Genomic DNA, 24393 nt, shown 5'->3' on the forward strand with positions numbered 1-24393 from the left:
ACCCGACAACCAACGCTGCTGGTCTGGTTGCTCCAGACTGGCCTTTTCTCCCTTCTGAGAGAGGAGCACCCCGGACCCTCCTGGTCCACGCAAGACGCCATTTTAGGCCCACCAAGTGGCCCTGAAATTTGCCAAGGCTTGTTGCCCCAATCCTGGGCCCAGCGACGCCGACGGCATCAACCTTCGTGGGACAGCTCGCACCTCCATCCTGGTCGCCGACAACGCCTCCTGATCCGTGAGACTGCAGAGCCTAGCGTCGCCCACTCACCTAGTCGAGGTGACGATCATCCGGTGCCCTCCTGGTACCCTCTGACTACTGGCTAGTAGTACGAACTTGGTTCCCTCTGCTTTCAGGTGTCATCCATCTCTGATTCAGGCTTGGATCTCTACGAACAATCTCCACTGGTCACCGGCCAGCAACTCCTTCCTTCCGGCTCCTGGCTCGTCAGCGAAGACTCCCGACGTCTGTAAAGACTTGTGCAGCCGCAGCCCTTGGGGCTAGGTAACTTCGGCATTTCGGAGCCCGCATAGCCTCCTTATTTAAGGGTCCCGAGTCCCTATCGCTTCCGACTTGCCTTATCGGGTCCGCCCGAGACCACTAAACTTTCCGTGCCCTAGGGCACTTGTATTTGTTATGTTATGTTATGTTATGTTATGTTATACAGGTTTTTATATAGCGTGCGGCTACTCGAAAGAGTGTCCCGACGCTTTGAATTGCACACTAATCTCATAACACAACAGGGAAAATGAACAGAAACAGAAAAAAGAGGAAACCTAATAGGACCTGAAACTAAGAAGTGAAAAGCCAAGTTTTAAGCCCCTTCCTAAAGGCCAACAGGTTGGGAGTGCTGCGCAGGGACACAGGCAGTTTGTTCCACAGCTGAGGCGCTAATAATTTAAAGGAGCGACCACCGATGCGAGCTCTCTTCACGCGGGGCACTACAGCAAGAAACAAGGCTTCAGACCTAAGCGACCTGGCAGGAAGGTAAAAGGACAGCCTTTTCTGAAGATATTTTGCTCCGGAGGTGTGCAAGGCTTTGTGTGCCAGGGTGAGAGTTTTAAAAACTATCCGCTTCCGAACATGAAGCCAGTGCAGAGCCTCCAAGAGGCCCGAGGCTCTGGCACGGCGAGATAGTCCAAAAATAGCATGTGCTGCCGAATTCTGAACAACCTGTAATCGTTGAAGCAGGTATTCTGGCAGGCCGAGATAGAGGACGTTGGAATAGTCTATTCTCGAGCCTATAATCGCCTGCACAGTGATCTTCCTGTGTTCCTCCGATAACAAGGGAAGGAACTTGCGAAGCATCCGGAGTAAGCCAAAGCAGGTGCCAGTGAGACCGATTACCTGCGAGCGTAGTGTGAGGCCATTGTCGATCTTAATCCCAAGGTTTTTAGCTACCTGGGACGAACTTGCTGGTGGAAACATGTTCTCAGGCCACCACTCTTTCCAATCCGGGTCCGAACTGCACCCAAAAAAGAGGACCTCGGATTTATCCGAGTTGCACTTGAGGCTGTTATGATGGAACCACTGAAACACAGCCTCAAGGCAACCCTGGATCCTACCTCCATCGAAGTCCGCACCCCTCTCACAGGTGAAGAGGAGCTGGGTGTCATCGGCGTAAGAAACGATCTGGGCCCCGAAGGACTCCGCCAGAGCCGCCAGAGGGGTCATGAAGATATTGAATAGAGTTGGGCTCAGGACAGAGCCCTGAGGAACTCCGACACCCAATGGCGACATCTCGGCGGAGCAAGCAGAAGCCCAGACCGTTTGTCGACGGCCTGCCAGGAAAGATCGAAACCACTGGAGCACCGTCCCTCGAAGACCGATCTCTGAGAGTCTAGCCAGCAGACCCTCATGAGGGACGGTGTCAAAGGCCGCCGACAGGTCTAACATCACCAGCATCGCTCTCCCACCCGAATCCAGCACCTCCTTTATCGCCTCCGAGACTTCCAGGAGGGCTGTTTCGGTGCTAAGATTGGCGCGGAAACCCGACTGGGTAGGGTGCAGTAGGTCGTGGGACTCCAGGTAATCGGCAAGCACCTTATGCACGTGCTTTTCAATGACCTTCGCAAAAGCCGGCAGGAGCGAGATAGGTCTATAATTCGCTAACACCTCCACATCCAGACCAGGCTTTTTTAGCAGGGGAATAATCATTGCCTGCTTCCAGGACTGGGGAACCACACCCTGTGCAAGAGAACAGTTCAACAGGGGGTTCACGAGTGGATTAATGACCGCTGCCATTTTAGCCAGAAATTTTGTGGGGCAGGCATCCCGAGGGGAACCTGACTTTAGTCCCGCCATCTGGTCAAAAGAAGCTGACAGCGAGAGAGGAGGGAACGCTGCCAAGGCCACCCCGGCGTTCGGTCGGGTAACAGCGGCATTCTCCGCCCGACCTGGCACCTCAGGCTCCAGCACAAGGAAGGAGTCCTGGATCCGCTGGATCTTGGAGGTGAAAAAGTCCGCAATCGCCCTGACCCAAGGCGCAGGAGGGGGGGTCTGGGCAGGTGCTGCGCGAGAGGTTGTAAACTCCCGCACAATGGCGAAAAGCTCCTTACAGGAGTTGGAAGCGGCTTCAATTTTTCTAGCGAAATAAGCCTTCTTCTCCGCGAGGATGTTCCGATGGTACGCTTTTGCCAGAGACCTGTAGGTGAGTTTCGCCGTCGCGTCGTATTTCACGCGCCATGCTCTTTCCGCTACCTTGCATTGCCGACGGGAGGCCGCCAATGCTTCCGTAAACCAAGGGGCAGAAGCACCTTTTTCCGGTTTGCGAAGTGATTGTGCACTTGAAGTATTTTCCTAAGAGTTTTGTTGTGTGCTTAGTACCTTGTCCTCATAAAGAGTACAGGGCTGTTGTGATTCTAATAAATACACTGTTTATTTTCATAACACTTGTGTGGTGTCCTTTCACTTGGTGTTCAAGGGGTATGTGATGGTCTAACAGCTGGCTTAACACGCCCTCTAGAGTTTAGCCCGAAGACTGCTCGTATCCACGCTACTAGGATAGCTGGTCTAAGGTTGACTTACAACCAATCACCATAAGGGTCGTTTGGACTGATGCATAGTGATCACTAGAATAGTGAGCACTGCATATCGGGCCAACTTCTCACACACAGGACAAAATTTGAGATACAAACAGTCTTTTTAGTTAAAGCACACACATTTGACCCAATCAAATCCTGTAGTCAGGGTAACCAACATGTGGGTGGAGTCTAATCCGCTCTCTGTCTTTAGGTATCTGAAAGCTTTGTATTGTTAATTACATAAGGTCTTTGGTATTTGAACTGTCAAACTAGATCTAAAAATCCATGTAAATAATGTAGCCCTGGGAATCCAATACTGGTCACAAACACAAAACGGCTTACTAAAGTCTTATGTATATAGATAGGCGAGGAGGGTGCTGTAACTCCAATATATTCCCCCGGACTGGCCTTTGTCCTACTAATGCTGCTGCCAGAGAAAATCAAACACTGTAAATTATCTAGTTAGTTAAAAAAAATTAGCAACATTACATTTCATGTGTGCACCCCTGAAAGGTCAAGCTCAGGCAACTGCATAAATAAAATAATCACAGCTGCTGGAGGAGAAGCACTTTTTTGTCTGTGGAAGTACACAACTTCTGCTCAGACAAATCAGGGACCAGGGCCGGCTTTAGGCATGTGCAAGCTGTGCACCTGCACAGGGCCACCAAACCCCAGGGGCCACCAAGCCAATATATATCCTTAATATAATAATCCTTTGAGAATGGATACATATTTAGTGGCTGCCCCTGGCAGGTATTTGGCGGCCTCCGGCTCTGTTACACTTCCAAACACCCTGACCCCCCCTCTTCACTGGCCTCCACGCTCCGCCCCGCCCAGACCCCCTCTTCCGGGGCCCCCTACCTACGCTCCCTGCCCAGGGCCTCCATGAGCCTAGAGCCGCCCCTGCAGGGACTCTAATTACCAAAATGTAGGCGGACGGCGGAGCCAAAGCCCCTCTATCCTAGTACTCCTGAAGGCTCTTTTTTAGGTTGATCACACTACTTCTGTCGGCAGCTGCGCTATCAAAACAGACCTAAAAGGGAAGGACACTTCACAGTTTAATCCCTTTCACTTAAAAAATGCTAACGAACTTCAATTGTGCAATGCTGCAGATCAGTTCTTCAGTTAAGAAAGCAATAACTCAATACCCATTCACCTTTTCCATCAGCCAAAGGAGGAACGCTGTATGCACGCTTCGATCCTTATCTCTCTTTTTCTGCAGAACACGCCCATCTCCACTAGGGGGGGTTTGGAGGTGGTGCGCAGGGGGGAAGTGACACAGGCACAGATAACGCCGTGACCCGAGAGGTCAGGACTATATCTGCTTCCATACCACGTGATAACCTACATGATAGTAGTGCAGAATGGCGTGGAGAACAAACGCAGATAGTAGACGCTGAAGCAGGAGAACGAGCCGAAATCCCTATTCCCCATCCTATATTAGTGAACAACATACACAGAAAAGAAATACTGAAGCAGGGGAACGAGGCCAAATCTGTCTAGACCCCCTTCTCTCAATTGTAGTGCTTCGGGAGAAAGAGCAATATATCAAGTCCCGTTCATATTTGCTGTTTGTTACTTAGAGAAGTATAGATCCTACTATACATGTGCCATCCGTAAAAACACACGACAAAATATATTACGACGGATCCTAAAAAGCCCTAGTCCCGATGAGGCCCGTAAATGTTTGGGCTGAAACACGTCGACATTTGTTTTGTAGACACCATCAAAGATTTATGATTATTAAAATTGATTAGGAGTACTTAAATAATAGAGGTCTAAACAAATATACCTCCTAGGCTCCTTTGGTTTTGGGTTGATCTTGCTTTGAAGGAATACCCTTTATAGTTTTTGAAGCATCCTCTTGTTAAAAAATATGGGCTACAATATACAAAATATATGTTGGTTTGTCAATGTAAATATTGTGTACATATTTTCGTAGTTTGTTTTGAGTATATATATTGTGTATATATATATATGTATTTGTTGTGTATATATTCATGTTTTGAAAAGAACTTTCTCTTTCTATGAAACAATAGAGTAATAACAAATAAAAATAACATAGATTTATTACTGGTTTGACGTTTGGTTGCAGATTAATATGAAACACAGATTGGTTTGATGTGATTAAATCAAGACAGGAAGGGATAATTTATTTTTCTCTTTCCTTTAATAGATTGATTATTATTTCCTAGGCATCCCTTTCTTTCTTTATTTATTGTGACATTCACACTGCACCACGTGACGGAGCCAGTGCCAAACGGCATCTTCAGCCAATGGCAGCCTTCCGTGCATGGTGGGACTCGCAGAGGTGAATCCTGGAACAAACTCAGACATGACTGCTCTTTTGTTAGACTGAAATTGGGGATCCACAGAAACCGACAGGCAGAGGTTTGTTCTCAGAGAATAGAGCTGCTGATGCGTAGAGCTATCTTCTTACTACTCCAAGGACAGGATACACAAATACATTGAATTTTTCCTCTAGGATTGGTTTCAGCTTAAGCATATCTTTCACCTCTAAACATGGATTGAATAAGGTATGTACCAAGGTGTGGTGTAGGTAAAGGAACGCATGGCTTTTAATTCTGGGATCTAGTGAGGAAGTGATGAATTTGTTGATTGGTATACAAGAATACAGAAGTACTGAACCTTTCACTTCTGGGACTGATTACATAAATAATACGCAGGAACCACCGCCAAACTCCAGAAACGACTACAACGCATACAGAACGCCTCCGCACAACTCATCCTCCACATCCCTCACCACAGCCACATATCCGGACACCTGAGAAACCTGCACTGGCTCCCCGTCAACAAGAGCATCACATTCAGGCTCCTCACCCACGCACACAAAGCGCTCCACGACATGGGCCCAGAATACCTCAACAGCCGCCTCTCGTCTACGCCCCCACCCGCCAGTTCCGCTCAGCCGGCCTCGCCCTCGCCATCGTCCCACGGATCCGCCCACAACGGGAGGAAGATTGTTCTCCTACCTGGCCGCCAAGACATGGAACTCCCTCCCCACACACCTACGACTGACCCAGAACTATCTCACATTCAGGAGGCACCTCAAGACCTGGCTATTCGAGCAGTGATAGCACCCTCCCCCCCCCCTCCAGCGCCTTGAGACCCTCACGGGTGAGTAGCGTGCTCTATAAATGTTATTGATTGATTGATAAATACAGAATCATAGGATTGGACAGAGATGAATATAGTAGCTCTCTGGTAGGGGAAACATGAAATACAATGACCGCCAAACAACCCATTGCCTTTGCAACGTGGATGGACTAACGAATACGTCCGATCCACGCGTTACATTTACAACTCAAGTTGTTAAAACGACATGTGTTAGGTTTAGTGTCGTTGGACTTTAAAGTTAAATGCTTTCACTACTGTTACGATGACTGTAGTTGGAATCGTAAATTATACTATTCCAAAGTCAAGCACTTCCCCTAAGGCAAGTCGTTGTAACGACTTGTTTTATAAATGGAATGTGTAGTTCAGATGCATTCGTTGTTCCTCCCATGTTGTTAGGGAACGCATGGAAAATGAATACATGGTTGTGTCATAGAACCCTTTGGGAGGACTTGTTGAGGTTGTTAAAATAGGGCAGGCACCTACACCCATTAAGCCTTGGGTAGAGGATGTGGCCTAATGGCTAGGAGGTCGACCTTGAAGCTGGGGAACTGGGTTCGAGTCTCAGCGGGGATGCTCTCAACATCCTGTGATTCTGGTCAAATCACCTAATCTCCCTGCAACCCCGTGCCTAACACAAAAAAGAAAATGAATGTGCCCTTCTTTATCTCAACTGGTGCTCACATAAAGCGCTCTGATACCTTCAGGTCTAGTTTGTTATATAAAACTCCCTACCCCCCCCCACCCCAAACACAAACCCCCCACCAAAAAGCCTCATAACTAGATGCAGGGCTATCTAATATTTTCTCTGGCAGGCCCTGATGGGGTCAGCAAGACTGGAGCAGGTAGGCATGGAATTTACTGTCTGTACTATACCCCCCATACTTCAACAGGACCAAGAGGATCGGCACAGAGCCTGTCACCTGGGTAAAATGAAATAGACACATCACATAGAACCTCTAACTCTGCGCCTAGATAGAACTGAATACTATGTCAGGAGTGTATCTTACACAACCAGGACTGGATAGGATCATGGAAAGGGCACATCATTATACAGCCTTCTCCTCAATGGCTAAGCAGGTTGAAGAGACTGGCATCAGATCAAGGTGCTTCTTCAAGGGTGGAGCAATCTGAGGATCGACCATCAGCTAAGAGCATCCAGATACAACTGGCATGTTGCATCGCTTTTTTGTCTTCTATTACTCTTGTTTCAGAACATCTATTCTAGAGAAAGAGGCCATTGGAGAGACAAAGGAGCGAACATTTATTACATTTCTAAATAACTTAATTTAGAAAAAAAGGGCATTTAAGTTTGCCACACTGCCCACAACTTAGTGTTGGGCAGTGCTTTCACATTGAATTGCTATCTTTGTTACCTTACCACTACTCTCTTCATGAGAAAGAAACATGGCAAATGCTTGGAATAATTCATAGAGGGAATGTACGCAATCACTGGAGTATTTACTCAATGACAAGTGCTGTATTTTGGGAAAAGGGCCAGCCCTGGGCCTGGGTGAGCTGGGCCAAGGCCCAGTACACCAATATTCCGAGGGGCACAGCAGGGAGCTGCGAGACCTGTGTTGTGCAAACAGCAGCTCGTCTATTGCACTTGGTCTCAATCGGGTCTTGTTAAAGACTTTGTTATCGGCCCTCAAAATACTGCAGCATAATTGTTACCACCCCATCAACCACCCTCCCTCCTCCCATCTTCCTCACACCTCTTGCTATCACAACACAATGACCCTCCCCCTCCAACCAAAACACACACCAAACATCAATTTTTTTTTCCGCCTACGGCGATGGCCCGCTCAATCCAATTTCGGGACGGCTCTGCTTGAGAACCATTCTGTTGTAGTTGGAGGACAAGTTCTATAGAAGCCTCGCTCTCCATGTTTTTTAGCTGCAGCTGCAGAGGCAAGGCTTTCAACATAATGCCCTAAAACTTAAGGCATCTGTCAATGTGCATTACGTTTGTCTGCAACTGTTTGCTTCTGGAATGAGCAGCAATGACTTCTCATAGGTTCGTCACTGCTTAAGTCAGTTTTGACATGCCTTTCAGATGCTTTCAGGCACCTCTGAAATGGGTGTTTTGTGTGCACTATCCTCCTGACACGTGGCTGCTTGTGTTGCATCACTAGCACTCATTTTTAAAAAATGATGAAACTGAGATGCATTAGGGGCACCTAATGGTCCCAAGGGTTCCATGCGATGGGCTCCTTGCCTAGAGGCTCTGCTCTGTCTGGGAAGTAACAGGTACATAGTACTGTCTCTATACAACTGTTACGGTTGTAGAAGGTGCACCAATGGTTGCGGGTCTTGAAATTGGAATGACATGTGTTAGTTTGATCTGCATTGATTCTAATGTGGTCAGTTTTTAATGTTTACACCACTGTGTTCAGCACAAACCATTCAAGTATTCTTTGTATAGTGCTTTGAATTTGACCAGTTATCACTATTTAAATATCTAGGATAATTAACATTGCTACCAATGAAATGGCTGTGTAAAGTAGAAGTTCTAATTACGCCAGTCTAATGCACATCGAGTGCATTGTATAGGTTTGGTAAAGTCTATAGGTGGGATTTCTGTCAGTACATTTAACAAGATTGATGAACCAAATATAATCCCTCAACTGATGTACTTTGCTCAGATATAAGGGTGGGCGTTTAATTAACTGCAGAAGTTAAAATGTTGCATGCTTCTCTAGGCTTATGAGAAAATACATTTTGAGCTTTTATGAATAGAATATGGTATCTTAAGGCCATCAGTTTGTTTATGGTCAAAACTTTCAGAAATGTTACAATTCATGTCAACTTAGAGAAACAGATCATTCATACATTTTCAAATTCTGGACCAACTCAAATGGTATATTAAAAAACAATTTATATGGTTTTGGGAGATGTGACACTCTGATAAATATCATTTAATGTAAAAAATATTCATCCATTAGGATCTTAAATGATTCTCTTGGCGTCAAAAAATGTATTGAGATCTCTCAAGATAATCTAGTGAGAAAAGTAAATAGATAAAGAGATCACAGAAATCTTCTTTGAATATTATAAAGCTATACTGATAGGTGACCAGTTAATGCCTAACATTGTTTTGAGACAAATTGAGGAACAATACTGTAAATTGTTTGTATACACTAGACTTATAGCTGAGTAAAGATGGACACACAACGCAATGTGGCATAACATGCTCCTTTTTTACTGTGTTGAGGAAAACTGCAGGTAAAGTGGAGAACATTTTTGAGAATCTTTGATAACTAAGTTCAAAAATATTTGATCCAGAGAGTAAGAAGGGTCTTCTTTTGGGGTCCCTCGAAGCTGCTGGACAATAAAGCTTTGATAATTTTCTTGAAACTAAACCTCCTCAAAGACTTCTAGTGCATGGGTTGGCTACATGGAAGTGGTCAGTAGACTTGAGGATGAACCAAATGTTATCAAATGCTTTAATTTTTTCTAGGAAACAGGGAAGTCATGAGACAGTAGACAAACACCCGGTTAAATTGCACATTATGTCAGCTGCCTGCAATTTTGAAAACACTTATTTAAGAGATCAGCGGGTACTAGGTGGTTATTTGAAAGAAATGCAAGAAAGAATCGCTATGTTCTTGTACACCTTATCATGAAGAGGCAATCTCTATGGCCAAATTTGTAGGGAGATGTTTGGTTTCACGTAAAGCTTTAGTCAGTGGGGAGGGTGGTATAAAATGTTAGTTGGTGCATGTACCAGACAACAGAGATTATAAGTATAACAAAGAAGAAAGATGGGCGGTGAGACAGAAGAGGGTGTTGTGGTACAGGCATTGTTTGAAGCCTCATGTGTGTAATTTAACACTTGTCCAGCACTTAATAGGAGATGCAATAAAACCGGTAGAATAGGGTACTTTGCCAAGGTTTGCAAAACAAGCAAGTATGCTGCATGGTTGATTGGTGGGGGGCAGATAGATAAAGAACTTGTCTTTCTTACATTTCCTTGGACGAAAGTGATGATTGAGTTGATCTAAATTCTAAATTATCAAATTTACCCTTACCTGCAGATGCTCATAACACTGTTTAGTCAATTAAAGGATGGTTTTGAAGAATTTACATTGGCCAGCTGGAAGCTAGCATAATGGCTGCTGACTGGACATATGATATATTTTGGAAAGGTACAGAGTAAACACCCACTGATGTGAACCCCAAAGACTTTCAAATTATGGATTTATTTTAGGACAGTTTATATTTAAAGTAAGAGTTATATTCAATAAAATAAAAGGAAGAGATGTCTTATGTTGGTGCGATCGAGGCAGACTAGATATAGTTCTGAGACCAAGGTTGAAGAACCCAGTTAGTTTAATTAATGAGTGGGTGAATTGAGTCATGTTAGTTGATCAGCATCAAAAAGTACAAAACATTCTTTCCAGATTCAAGGATATGTTTATAGACAAAGTAGGTTCTGTACTGTCAATTTTTTTTTTTAAGAAGGTCACACCGACAGCACACAAAGTGAGGAATGTGCCAATTAAGTGATTTGAATGAATTGAACATTTTGCAGGATAAATGTGTGCTGATAAGATTATAGCAGCAGTAGATTATTCAGAGTTGATTTCAAGTGTTGTATAAGCGAATACGAAAACGGGGCACATACGATTATGTGTAAATCTATGATCTTAAACTGTTGACTTTCACCTGGTGCACAATTGCTCAATGATAACTTTTTGAGCAAAATTGAATTTTATGTGGAACATCACCAAAAAGACCTTACAAAGGATTCCCTGGCATATACCACTTTTAATACTCTGTATGGAGAGTATTTCTTAGGGTTACCATTTGGGCTTGTGTCAGCAGCGTGCATAGACAGTTGATAAATGTGATATTTCAAGCGGAACTGATGTACAGGCATTCCAGAAAGAATATACTCATTTTTGTAGAGAATGGTAAAACCCTCTATAAAGACTTGTCCATTCTGAAGGATCATGGAATCACCATTAGGAAAGACAAATACAAGTTCAGTGTGGATAAGGCAGATTGCCTTGGTCAATGCAACCCCACAGAATTAATCAAATCTAAAGGCGATTTAGTTAAGACTATACCTAATGCACCAAGGCCAAGTGACAAAGATTCTTTAGACTTTCTTATTGGTCTGAGTGAATACTATGCCTGTTTCATATGCGGGTATGCCATAATTATAGAACTTCTAAAAAATGCGCAGGATAAAATAAAATGTGTCTGGGGCGGGTCAGAAGAGAAACGTTTTGGTGAAATCAAGAAATTAATAGCAAATGTACCACTAGTGACTGGAAAAAAGGCTATGTAATAATGTGATTGATTAGGGGTTGTGCTATGTCACAGAGTGGTTGTCAAGGAAAGAACTATTGCTTGTTTGTTGAACAGGCGGAATGTTGCTGAATTCATTATAGAAACATCAACATTGAGGCCTTGTCTGTGCACCATGCAGAACATTAACACATATCTTAAGGCACTCAAGTTTGTGATGTACACAGACCATAAACCTCTTGTTTATATCATGGGGGAATAGGGCATAGGGAAAACATCTTCAAGGCTTGTTCTGTTAATTGCCAAACTATAGGAGTTTACTTTTGAAGCATTATATACACTAGGAAGTGTGTAAAGGTGGATTGTTTGTCTAGATCACGTTTGCTTGTCTCAGAAAATAATGAGGACGGTATACTAACTGAAGAGTACATTGTAAACCGGGTGGATGTCACCAATGAAAGCAACGGTGTCATTAAACATGAACTATTGTACTTTGGTGAGGTACATTAGAGAGGGACGGCCTATAGAGAATAGACCAGTGCAAAAGGACTTGAAGGGCTTCAGTAAAGTATCTGCAAGACTAAGTGAAGTAGGCTCCATTGTGTACTTTTGTACCAACAGAGACACACAGAGTGAAATTGATACAGAGCGCCAATGAAAGTAATTTAGGTGTTACAGTGTCTGATTAACATTGGGTGGATGCCAAGACTCCTTTGCATACTTTTCCTCCTTTGCAAGACAAACCTATTGAAAAGATTTCCATTTATTTTTCAACACCATTTAGGTGCCTGCCTGATCACATGGGCTATGTGATTGTAACGATTTATTATTATTCTAATGGATTTACTATTAATTTGAAAGAAGTATCACTGTGGATATAACCATAGGTTTGTTTCAGACAACAGTGCTCAACTTGTCTCTGATAAAATGAGAAATGTACTTGGTGAATTGAGTTTAATGTTGCTTTGTATTCACCTCAATGCAACATGTTGGTGGAAAGCACTAACAGATTCATAAAGGAAGGCATACAAACAGCCCTGCTATCTAATTTGGATGTGGAGACCTATGTACAGAAGAAAATGTAGAGTTCTCTAAACGCTGTACAAGAGACATCTGGAGAGGCACCTTTTATATTATTGAAGGACTAGCAGGCTGCACATTTAAGGCTAAAGAAAATAGAGTGAAAGTTCGTGACTATGTTATTATTAAGAAGCCAGGGTGCATCAGCAAGGGAGATTCATTTTTACACAGTCACAACTGCAACCGGTAGTTAGAAATGTCAGAAATGTCATCATGAAGGGTAAAGGTCGGTGGAGTCTGAACAAGGTAGTTAGACTGCAGAAAATTCAGGCAAAGCTGTAGGTGAGAATCCGAATTAAAGGTATGAGACATGTGGCTATTTATTTGGAGATTTGGTCACGGGGACATGATAGAGAATCCTAGAGATAATACGACACAAGTTGGTGGACTGGAGGGTAGGTTTCGAACTTGTCAGGGAGTGATAATTTGAGGCAAATTTACATCATGCATGAAGATGTCAAACCTAGTGGATACCGAGGTGGAGTGGAAATGATGCTTAGAGTAGCTATAAAAAAATGAGGGCGGAGAGTGATGCCATGTGTGATATTAATGGGAATAATTGTTTAACAGAATACAACTTAGTATCATTTTACCTGAATGTTTCAGAGGTTACCATATGGGCTAAAAGTTTTATTTCATAAAGGCGGAGGTGTGTTATTTTTTGTTATAAGTACTTTACATGCTGGTTTGTATGTGTGCGTTCTGTTCTAGAGTTGAAATGTATTTGTGGTACTTTAAGGGGGGGTTCAACAGTGTATGGTTAGCTGCTTGCAATCAGATGACGGATGCTGTCACCAGCAAGGCTCTTGTTTGAATATTTAAACTTACTTGCCATTACTACCTGCTCCTGCTTCATATGGTACCATTCAACACCACAAGACCCAATAACGGGTGTAGGTTGATCAACACCCAACCTGTGTCTCTATTTATAAGAGTTATCCAGAGTTTGAGTTGGGGAAATAAGGGGATTAAAGCCAACCTCAACTGAAATAGAATTGTGGGACAACCAATGTTGGAAAATCCAATCTGATTATGTCACAGGACGCACCGATCTGTACACAGGTGTAGAGTTTTGGTAATATTGCTCTGAACTATTTGAAGAAGATTTTTAAGAAAGCTAGGAATCCTGGCATGGGCAACCTAATGTTTCTGATGCTTTTTAAGACACTGACTCAAATTTCTCACACTAATAACTACATTTATTTTTCACATTCTGTGTTTTTTCAGGGGTGCATTCTCCATTGTGCGCCGATGTGTGAAGGTCCTGTCAGCCCAAGAATATGCTGCCAAGATAATTAACACAAAGAAGTTAACTGCCAGAGGTAGGAATGAACACAGACTCATTCGAGCACTGACAAACTTTTGTTTTTATAAAGTCTTTAATGTTTGTGTTTAATTTAGAAGTTGATACGATCATGCTTTTTAGGAAAAACATAAATTATACTCATGCAGAATTTAAAGAGAGGAATATAAGTATTTTTCCAAATATATCTAATTTGCTACAATTCATAGTTCCTTGTTAGCTGGAAACTTATATAAAACAATTTACACTTTCATAATATACCAAACTGTGTGTGCCCAGTTGTGTCCATTATATGTGTGGGGGGCATGGTGGTGATAGGGTTTAGAACTCACTAAGGGTGTGAATTTTTAGGAGGTTGCCACCATATGTATTTTAACCTGCCTTTTATGTACATATTTGTAAATTAATGCATAGTATTAAGTAGTGTGTATGTAATAAATTATTTTGCATTTTTATAAGTAAAAGATCTTATTGTACAATGATGTCCAGGGTGTTGTTCGTTGCATGTTGGTAGACTGGGGTACTAGCCCACACCACCTCCTCGAAATAGGCCTTGGACTGCTCTGCCTGGCTACCCTTTGAGAGTCAAGTGCTACAATGCGGCACTTGGTTCCCAGTGGACAGAAGGATGTGTTTTTATAAAGTCTTTAATGTCTGTGTTTAATTTAGAAGTTGATAGGATCATGCTTTTTAGGAAAAACATAAATAATACTCATGCAGAATTTAAAGAGAGGAATATTAGTATTTTTCCAAATATATCTAATTTGCTACAATTCATAGTTCCTTGATAGCTGGAAACTTATATAAAACAATTTACATTTTCATAATATACCAAACTGTGTGTGCCCATCTGATGAGCCCACAACTAGCGCAAAACCAGTCCTGGGTTGCATGCGTTCCGGTTCAGGTATCACCTGGCTTGGCAGTTCAGGATGGACTGTTCCCATGAGGAATAAAGTCAGGACTGGTTTGTATAGGGCTGGGTCTAAACTGGGGTGGCATGGTGAGCAAAAGAATGATGGGTGGAAGTACTACCAGAGCGATTGCCAGTGGTTAGACTGATTGCAAGCAGCCTCCCATTACCTTTTGTGTATTAAAGGAAGAGCGTGGAAATTTCTGGCAGCCCGTGTGAGCCCTCTCCTTCCAATGAAAATTGTATGTATGTTATCTATTCAAATATATCTTATAAGTTAAAAACATGAAGTGCCCCTTCAAACGCCCAAACCACCCTTGCTCCTCATTCCCCCAACATTTAGAATGGTAGGAACAGAATGCTCATTGTTAAGCTTTCAATTTCTACATATGTAATATGAATGCCAGTTCCTATGAACAAATTTCTCCCAAAACAGTCAAAGAAAAGTGCCCATATATTCTTCAAATTGACAAAATGTCCATTTAGTAAATGTAACACTTTCGCTTGTTGCTAATCATGTCCTGTGTTCATCACCTAATTTACCAAATTATAGTGTAATAGGAAAATCTTGACGAAGAGGGCCCATAAACATGAGTCTATCTGACAACTGCTTAGGACCTCTTGCTATATACTGTATTTCCAACAGTTTGACAAACACCCTTTTGCAAAAAAATTCAAGAATAGGACAGGGTGTTGTAATGTGTGGCAGCATCCCCGGGGTATGCATCAGAAACACACACACACATGCCCCTCTGTCTACGTTTTACTTTTCTCTGCAAGGGGTATAATACAGATTTCTAAAATTAAGTATTTTGTTTCTTTGGGTTGGATGGAAGTACAATCTTGTGTAGGCATTTTAAACGTTTTCTTCTATATTGGGCTCCCACTTCCAATATCAGCTCCTCAGACCTTTTCATAGTTATTGTGATATGTGTTGTCTCATTCGTGTTGTTCGGTAAAGTCGGAAACAAAGTTACAAGTCCACTGGCTACAGATTATCAGGACCTAACAGTCTCTACATAGTTGGAGCCCGTGCAACCTTGCAGCCTGCTAATAATCTTGGCATTTTATAAAGTCCAGAGACTCTTTTAATTTTGGGTGGCACAATGTTTTCCTGGGGTCTTTGGAATCCCAGGCAAGGGAACTCAGTACAGAATGAACATGGAACAGAAACACAGAGGGGCTGCCTGAGAAACAAAAAAGCATTTTAGTTAATATCATAATTTTTATTTGTGCTTTTACTACCCAGCAGAAGTATTTCACGTAGTTTTCCACCCGACCAGCCCCTCTTTGGTTTTCGTCAGGATTTTGCTATAATGTATTTTACTTTAATCCTTACATTTGGGAGTGTTTGTACCGATACATGACTGAAACTACTTTTCACTCACCTGTTCTTGCATGTTTTACCCTTTTGAGGCTGATTTTTTGCGGTTCATAGGATGCTCCTTATTGCATTTCCGGAACTCTATCGCTTCTCTAATTTAATTAACGGTCAGAATGGTGTACAGAGCCAACCTCACCAAAGGTCTTTGTGTAGACCCACCCCTGTATGATTATTTCTTCTAATTATTGTGCTAGAGGTTATAAGAAAAACTTAACATTGGCATGTCCTGTTTTGGGAAATTCTTCTCCCTGGTGACTATAAAAGCCATCAGTAGTGTCCTAAAAAATGTCATGGAAATGCAAAGAAGTCACTCCACTCTATCAAAAACATTTTTGGTCTCCCAGCTTATTAAATAATATTATAGTGAGTGGAACATCCTGAGACGCACCACCCTTCAAACTTATTTGATTTGTAATGTTCACCAAATTATTTGGAAAATCCTAATACAGTTTTGCAAAGGTGCTTAAAACTATGAAAACACATACATTTAACAATACCCTAGACAAGTAGCTTATAAAATCAACACATTTGTGCAGCGGGTTGATACCCCAGAGGGTCTGATAAACATTTTATATATATTTAAAAAAGTAAGTAAGTAATTCAATAAAGGAAGGCTCACAGAAAGCCAGTTGCCAATTACCCTTATAGCCCTCAGTGGATCTTCAGCCCCTTTTGCTCTATTATGCTTTGTAACATATTAATTAACTGTATTATTTAACCCAACCCTAGGCTTTCATAATGTGGTACGACAATCACTTCTATTAAGAGATTTCTGCCCGATGCAGGAATTACACAAATGTGAAAAAAGTTATAAACCTAGGCCTGATTCACAAAGCTAAACTTACACTTTTGTATAAGTTAACGATTGTTTGCTATTCACAAACGTATTTACGAGTAGTATCATTGTGAGTACAGAGTCTTTGTAAATAAAAAGGCCTATCTTCTTATGTGCGGAGACTCTGCACTCATAAAGATACTACTCGTCAATCCCATTGTGAATAGCAAACAATCTTAAACTGACACAAAAGGGCACGTTTATCTTTGTGAATTAGGGACATATTGTCCATTTGGTACATATACATAAAATCGATATAAATAGTGATCAAGAACACCTTGACAGCCTTTTAACAAATTAGACCATTGCTTTATAAACTATCTATAAACAAACTTCTCACAATAGTGGTCAAAAGAACAGCTATCTTAGAAAGACATTTTAAAGCATTTTTAAGATGGTGAAAAGAGTGCTGAAGGACACCCCTTAGTGGTCCACACTTGCCTCATCCAAAAACATCACCCTAAGTCTCCTGACGGTCAGATTGATGACCCCAGGAGACGGTTAGGCTTACTTCAAGTGTTCCTATTGCTGGAACTTTTGTTCGAAGGCTCTGGAGAGTGTGGACCCCTGTTGGGGTTCCTAAGGATGTGATTTCAGTATGTTGAAAGTAGAAGAAAAACTAATGCATGCATTTTGTTGAAATTGAATGACAAAATTAACAGTGAATCAATATATGTTTTAGCAAAGGAATTTGAAATGTCTTGAAATGCTGTATTAACAATTTCAAGGTTAACAGTGAAATATTACATTCCCTAATAAATGTCATTGCATGATTGTACTGCCCATAATACTTTTCATGGTGTTGCACTGGCTTGTTATGATATATTTCTGCTTTCATTAATCTGGTGACACTGAAATAAAGCCAGTAGGCATGCCTTTAGATACCAACACTCCATTGTATTGTGTCCATTATATATGTGGGGCAAGATGGTGATAGGGTTCAGGACTCACTAAGGGTGTGAACTTTTAGGAGGATGTTACCATATGTATTTTAACCTGCCTTTTATGTACATATTTGTAAATTAATGCATAGTATTAAGTAGTGTGTATGTAATAAATTATTTTGCATTTTTATAAGTAAAAGTTCTTATTGTACAATGATTTCTTGGGTATTGTTTGTTGCATGTTTGTGGACTGGGGTACTAGCCCACATCACCTCCCCGAAATAGGCCTTCGACTGCTCTGCCTGGCTACCCTTTGAGCGTCAAGTGCTACAATGAGGCACTTGGTTCCTAGTGGTAAGAAGGATTTGGACTTGTTATTTGAGTAGGACCCATTTCCTTCTCAACTTATAAGTAGGTTGTGGCTGAATGCCAAACCTTCTTGCAAAATGTTTTTGAGAAAAGCCAAAGCCTCTGTTGACAAAAGAATATCCACCATTGGATGTCTGGGCACATGCACGTGTTAAATTGCGTTAATAAAGTACTTAAGACAAGTTTTGTGTAACAAGGACATTTTTAAGGTGTGAATGATTATATCCCACAATGTTGCCTAAGATTTCGAGGTACAGCAGGTTGTTGAATAATGTACAATGTAGGGGCTACCCAGCTAGAGGTGGCATATCTCATACTAGGTTTGTATGAATTGCTCAAAGGTTATGTGCCTTTATCTTCATCCCAGAATTATGTGTAGTGTATTTTACTAAACTGTGGAGGTTTTTCTGTATGACCTGAGAGAAGGGTTGTTATTGGGGACAAATGCATACCTGTCAACCTCTTGATGTAAAATTGTGGGTATTGCAATGTCTTTTGGGGGGGCGATCCTGTTAAGGTGAATAGAGTACAAACTGTTTTTTGAATGGTGTTCAAAATTTAAAAAGGGGGAGATCCTATTAAAGTCCATGGAATGCCCTCTGTTTGTTAGGTAGGTGTATGTCAGCACAAAGAGGGTAATATCCACACAATTTGGGTAGTTTGACAGATTTGCTGTGTGTTGAGCATGTGGTCAAAGGTTATGTTTGTTATAACTTGATTGGCGATAAACATTTGGTACAGATGTAGCGTACCGAACACATTTAAGTCCACAAACCCTATAGGATGCTGTGACTGACTGGATGATGTCAATAGTGATCCCATCAATTATGTAATTTGAGATGTCATCCCTGATTATATAAAGCATGTTATTTAATATGTCATGGGTGATGTCATATGTGAGGTCATAACCATTGCAGGACAGAGACACAAGTTATAGTTACGTCAATAATTTATAACCGGCTAATTTCAGTGGTTTTTCAGTTTTGAAATGTTCTTATCTTATTTCAACTCCTAACTACACTGTCATGTTAATCCGTTTTTATCAGTGACCAGATATTTATGCGTGCATGTGGGTGTGTGTAAAACACAAAAGAAACCACACAAAAATCTTAACTGCTTTTTTTTTTTACCATTTAGACTCTTGAGCACAATAATAGTTATATAAACAAAGACCAATTTACCAGTGGCTAAATTAAAGAATAAAGGAGCCTAAAGTTAGAACGGAGTTTGAAAGATTAAGCTAATAGTAGGTTATATCAGGAAGTGTGAGTTGTTATGGTTATTGTACTTTGTCCTTTACTGTTGTCATTCAGAATTTTTCTGTCCTGCTAATCCAAATGGCTTCTAAGTAGGTGTTAGATCTAGAGAAAAGAGATATAGTCTTTAATACAAACTAACAAATAAACATGTTTGTTAAAAAGAAACCCACAGGCAGGAGACTTAAGCTAGCTTGTCAGAGTGGGAGTATTGTTTAATTTCCGCTGTGTTTGCCCACCACGCTTTAGCTATAGAGTCATGGGCTCTTCTTAAGTCATTCCTTTATTAGTTACGTTGTTATTACAATACAGAGCCTTGTATGTAAGCATGAGCGAATTTTGCGGATCTCGCGTTCGCGAATTTTGCGGATTTGCGGATTCGCAATCCGCAAAATCCGCGATTTTTTTTTTTTTGTGTTCGCCCGTGTTTCTGCCAGTTCGCGAGGGTTTTTACAATTTCGCAATTTGCGAACTTACCTGTCGGGTCGCAAGTTTTGCGAACTTGTTGTTTCTACGTGTCCAGCCTGTTTGGGACACTCTTCTTCATCACTGCCACTCTCTGTCACCACTGCCACTCTCTGACTACTCATGCCACCCTCTGGCCCACCCATGCCACCCTCTGTTTCATCACCACACCCTCTGGTTGTCCAGTGTACATTATTTTCGGCAAAGCAAAGCACACCTTCCCTGCCTCAAGTGACCTGAATTAATTTGGGGCTGATTAATGTGTCACAGAATATTTTTTAGCTGGCACCTGCTTCCTTAGTGCGCCCTGATTAGTGATCTTTTGCACTTGCTAAGTGCTTTCATTGTTGCAAAATTAGTTACAACACCTGCCCTGCCCCAACTGACAATAATGAATTAGGGGCTGATTAATGGATTTTAACTTCCAGCCTGGCTCCTGCTTGTCTCCCTTAGCTGTAATTCAGGACCTTTGTGGCATATGTGTAACTATTCTGAGGTTCAGAGCAGGGTCACATAATAGTTTCAACTGGCAACTGAACTCTGGAGGGGCCCCTCAGGAAGCACTACAGGAAATGGCTACTAATGATGAGCCTGAACTTTTGAACCTGGTAAGTAGTTACTTTCAGTTTTGCTAAGATCGTATTTCTGCAATTTTGCACTTATTCGCGGGGCGCGAACTCACGCGAACAGTGCGAGCAGTGCGAGCAAAATCCGCTGCTCGCGGATTTGCGGATTTTGCGGGAGATTCGCGAATCTCGCGGATTGCGGATTTCCCGAAAATCCGCAAAATCCGCGAGCGGAACGGATTTTCCGCCCATGCCTACTTGTATGCTGGAATGCCATTGTAGGAGCCTCTAATAACTGCCACAGCATTTTTCCTATTCTGTCGAATTTGGCTGACAGCATGGTAACATTCACTTACTGTTCATATATTATCTGCAAGATTGCATTTGTTCTCCTGAGAAAACGATTCCAGATGTTATTGCACAAGGACAAACATGGAAGGTGTGCTCTAGATTTTCAAATGATTTTTGAATTGCAGGGGCATAAAACTGAAACGCTGTGCTGCCAGCTCTCTTTTAGCACCCTTGTGTCCTCTAGTTCTCACCCAGTGCCAGCAACCGTGGTTCTTCCATCACTCGCAGATACACCGCTACCGAGCTCCGAGCCCTTGACCCCAAACTACACAACAACAACTGCTGTTGCACTTCCCCCCGATCTACGGTAGGACCTTTTTACCTGTTGCATCTGTCTCTTCTCCTGCAACATTGGAGCGCTTGCAACTCAACTGCCTCCTGCTCAATGCGTATTCACTCTGCAAGCACACCACCAAGGTCTGGGACATAATCACTACCCTCACCCGTGACATCATCTTTCTTACCGAGACCTGGCTCAACCCCTCAACCACTCCCGGTTTTGCCTCAGCGAAACAGGACGGCCACAAAATAGCACACCAGAACCATACCAACACACGCATGGAGGCAGAATCGCCATCATCCACAAAGAAAACATCCAGTGCACCACCACAGCAGACGACACCATCCCGATCATGGAATGCCTACATTTCAAACTCCTAATTGATGACAAATCAACCGTCAGAGGCACCCTCACTTCTGCAACACCATTCCTGACTTCATTGCCCAACTTGCCACAGACTCCAAGAACCTATTCTTCCTCGGAGATCTGAGTTTTCACTGCAACGACCTCAACAACACCAACACCGCCAACCTCCCCGAAAGCATGTACAACACTGGCCTCACCCAACTAATTACCGGCATCACTCACAGCACAAAATAAACACTTGACCCCATCTTCGCTGCCAGCGACAGAGTCAAGTACAGTCATTTCACCAAGCTCACTTGGACAGACAACGCCATCGTCCACTTCATCATCATCAGACCCCCCAGCACCACCACCAAGCCTCCCAGCACTCCACACCACATCTGGCATAAAGTGTTAGAGAGCCAGTGGACCGATGCCCTTAACACTTCCCTCCCTGACACAGCCCTTGCCCTGGAACAGGCTGACGAATTTCACAGCCTGGATCACTGACTGCACTGACAGAGTCACTCATATTAAGCCCAACAATCACAAAAGATCCACCAAACAAACCAGATGGTACACCATGGAGCTAGAACCATGAAACGCAACTGCAAGAAACTAGAAAGGGAATGACACACCAGCAAGGACTCCACTGACAGAGCCACCTTCAAGACAGCCCTCAACTACTGCCACGAGCTCCTGAAGGAGACAAAAAAGAAAGCCCTCGTAGACCACATCAAAGCCAGCTCAAACCAGAGCAAATAACTCTTCCTCATCATCAGAGAGTTCTTCAAACCCTCAGCTGCCAAAAACATCACCACTTCCCAAGAACTTTGCAGCACGATCTTCCCCATCTACAAGTATTTTGAAATACAGTCTACCCCCTTCGGCCTCTTTGGTCAAGTCACTCCCATTGATGCAAGCCCCAACCACCTGGAACCAGCTTACCACTTAGAACACCTCAGCTATCACAAACTATTCACACTCTGGAGCCCCCACGGACCCCTGTCCACTCCATATTTTCAACCCCAGGAGCAAGAAAATCAGCAGCAAGCCCACTACCATTTTCTATGCATCTATCTCCTCAGCCACCTTCCCAAAGAAAGGAAACATGCAGAAGTCAAATCCCTTCTCAAGAAACTGACCTCTGACCCAGTGATCTCAAGAATTATTCTCCCATCTCTCTGCTCCCCTTCCCTGCCAATGTCCTAAAAAATGTCATCAACCGCCAACTCACAGAACACCTGGAGAATAACCATCTTCTGGACACCGCCCAATCTGGATTCTGCACAACAACAGCAACAAAACCACCCTGATCGCTGCCACTGATGGTATCAGAACCCTCCTCGACCGGGGAGAAATAGAAGCCTTAATTCTCCTCGACCTCTTGGTAGCTTTCAACACCATATCGCACCACACCATGACCAAAAGACTACATCACATCAGAATCCTAGGAGACTCCCTCAAATGGATCGCCTCCTTTTTCACTGGAAGAGCCCAGAGAGTGTGCCTATATATTTTTGCCTCAGAACCCAAGAACACCATCTGTGGCATTCCTCAAGGCTCATCCCTCAGCCTCACGCTATTGTACGCTTACATGAACCCCTTGGACAACATCGTCAGAGCCCATGAACTAAACATCATGCCCTACACCAACGACATCCAGCTCATTCTCCCACTCTCAGAAGACCGCATCACCACAAGAGCCAACTTCCGCAGATGCATGATGAGCAGCGCCACAAAACAGAAGTGCTAATCTTCTGTAACAACGACTCGTGGTGGTCCTCCAAACTAGGACCCTCATCCACTCCGACAGACCATGCTTGTAACCTTTGAATTATCCTGGACAGCAAACTTACCATTAAAAGATTGATCAACTCAGTCTCATCTGCCTGCTTCGTTTCTTTTTGCAGGCTCTGGAAAAACTTAAAATTGCTTCCCATCAACACCAGACGAACTGTCATTCAAGCCCTAGTCACCAGCCGTCTGGACTACGACAATGCACTCTACACAGGAATCACAACTCTCACCTCCTGTAGAGACTGAAAACCATGCAGAACTCATCAGCCAGACTCATTTTCGACGTCCCCAAATGGACCCAAATCACCCCTCACCTGAAGAAACTTAGCTGGCTCCCCATACAGAAGTGGCGTCAATTCAAGATGCTAATTCACACCTGCAAAGCCCTGCACAATCAAGGACCAGCATACATGGACCACTGCCTGAACTTCCACCTACTCTCCAGACACCTGTGCTCTGCCTTGCTCCCCCTCGCGTACACCACCTGCATCTGATAAAGCAACAGTGGAGGACGCTCCTTCTCCTCCCTCATGGCTAAATCTGGGAACGAGCTCTGCCATCACCTCCAAACCTCCACCCAGTAGCGGCTCCTGGAGGGAGTGCTGCCGACGGTGGGGCGGGGTGGAGTAGGGGCAGGGTGGGTGGTAGTAAACTATGGCATATGGCTGAACGGAGGTAAGTACATAATTAAATAAATAAAACGAATTACATTGCACACACTGCATCACTATTTGGCATTACAGAATGGGCAATGCAATTCGTTTTATTTATTTATTTATGTACTTACCTCCGTTCTGCCGTATGCTGTAGTTTTCTATCCCTCACCCTGCCCCGCCCTGCCATACCGCCCCTCAACACTCACTCCAGGAGCGGTTACTGCCTCCACCTCTCTCTTAGAATTCCAGAAGGCACTCAAGACCTGGCTATTCAACTGAAACCACCCTAAGCAGCCAGTCCATCAGTGCCTGGATACCCTCATGGGTGATTAGCCATGCTCAATAAAGCCTCTTTGATGCTTGATGATGCTAGGTTTATTCTTGCTAGGCCTTCGACTGCTCTGCCTGGCTACCCTTTGAGCGTCAAGTGCTACAATGAGGCACTTGGTTCCCAGTGGTAAGAAGGATGTGGATTTGTTACTTGAGTAGGA

General features: G+C 43.0%; 1 protein-coding gene across 2 annotated transcripts in view; it reads left to right on the top strand.

Annotated features, from left to right (window-relative positions):
- The window catches only part of CAMK2A (calcium/calmodulin dependent protein kinase II alpha), a 586451-nt gene that overhangs the window by 130583 nt on the left and 431475 nt on the right, over positions 1–24393 (top strand). For both annotated transcript variants that reach the window (XM_086931308.1, XM_086931309.1), the window contains exon 2: positions 13723–13817. In XM_086931308.1, the coding sequence (XP_086787434.1) occupies positions 13723–13817 (95 nt within the window). The remainder of the gene's footprint in view (positions 1–13722; positions 13818–24393) is intronic.

Source organism: Lissotriton vulgaris, chromosome 7, assembly GCF_964263255.1.
Source record: "Lissotriton vulgaris chromosome 7, aLisVul1.2, whole genome shotgun sequence".
NCBI lineage: Eukaryota > Metazoa > Chordata > Amphibia > Caudata > Salamandridae > Lissotriton > Lissotriton vulgaris.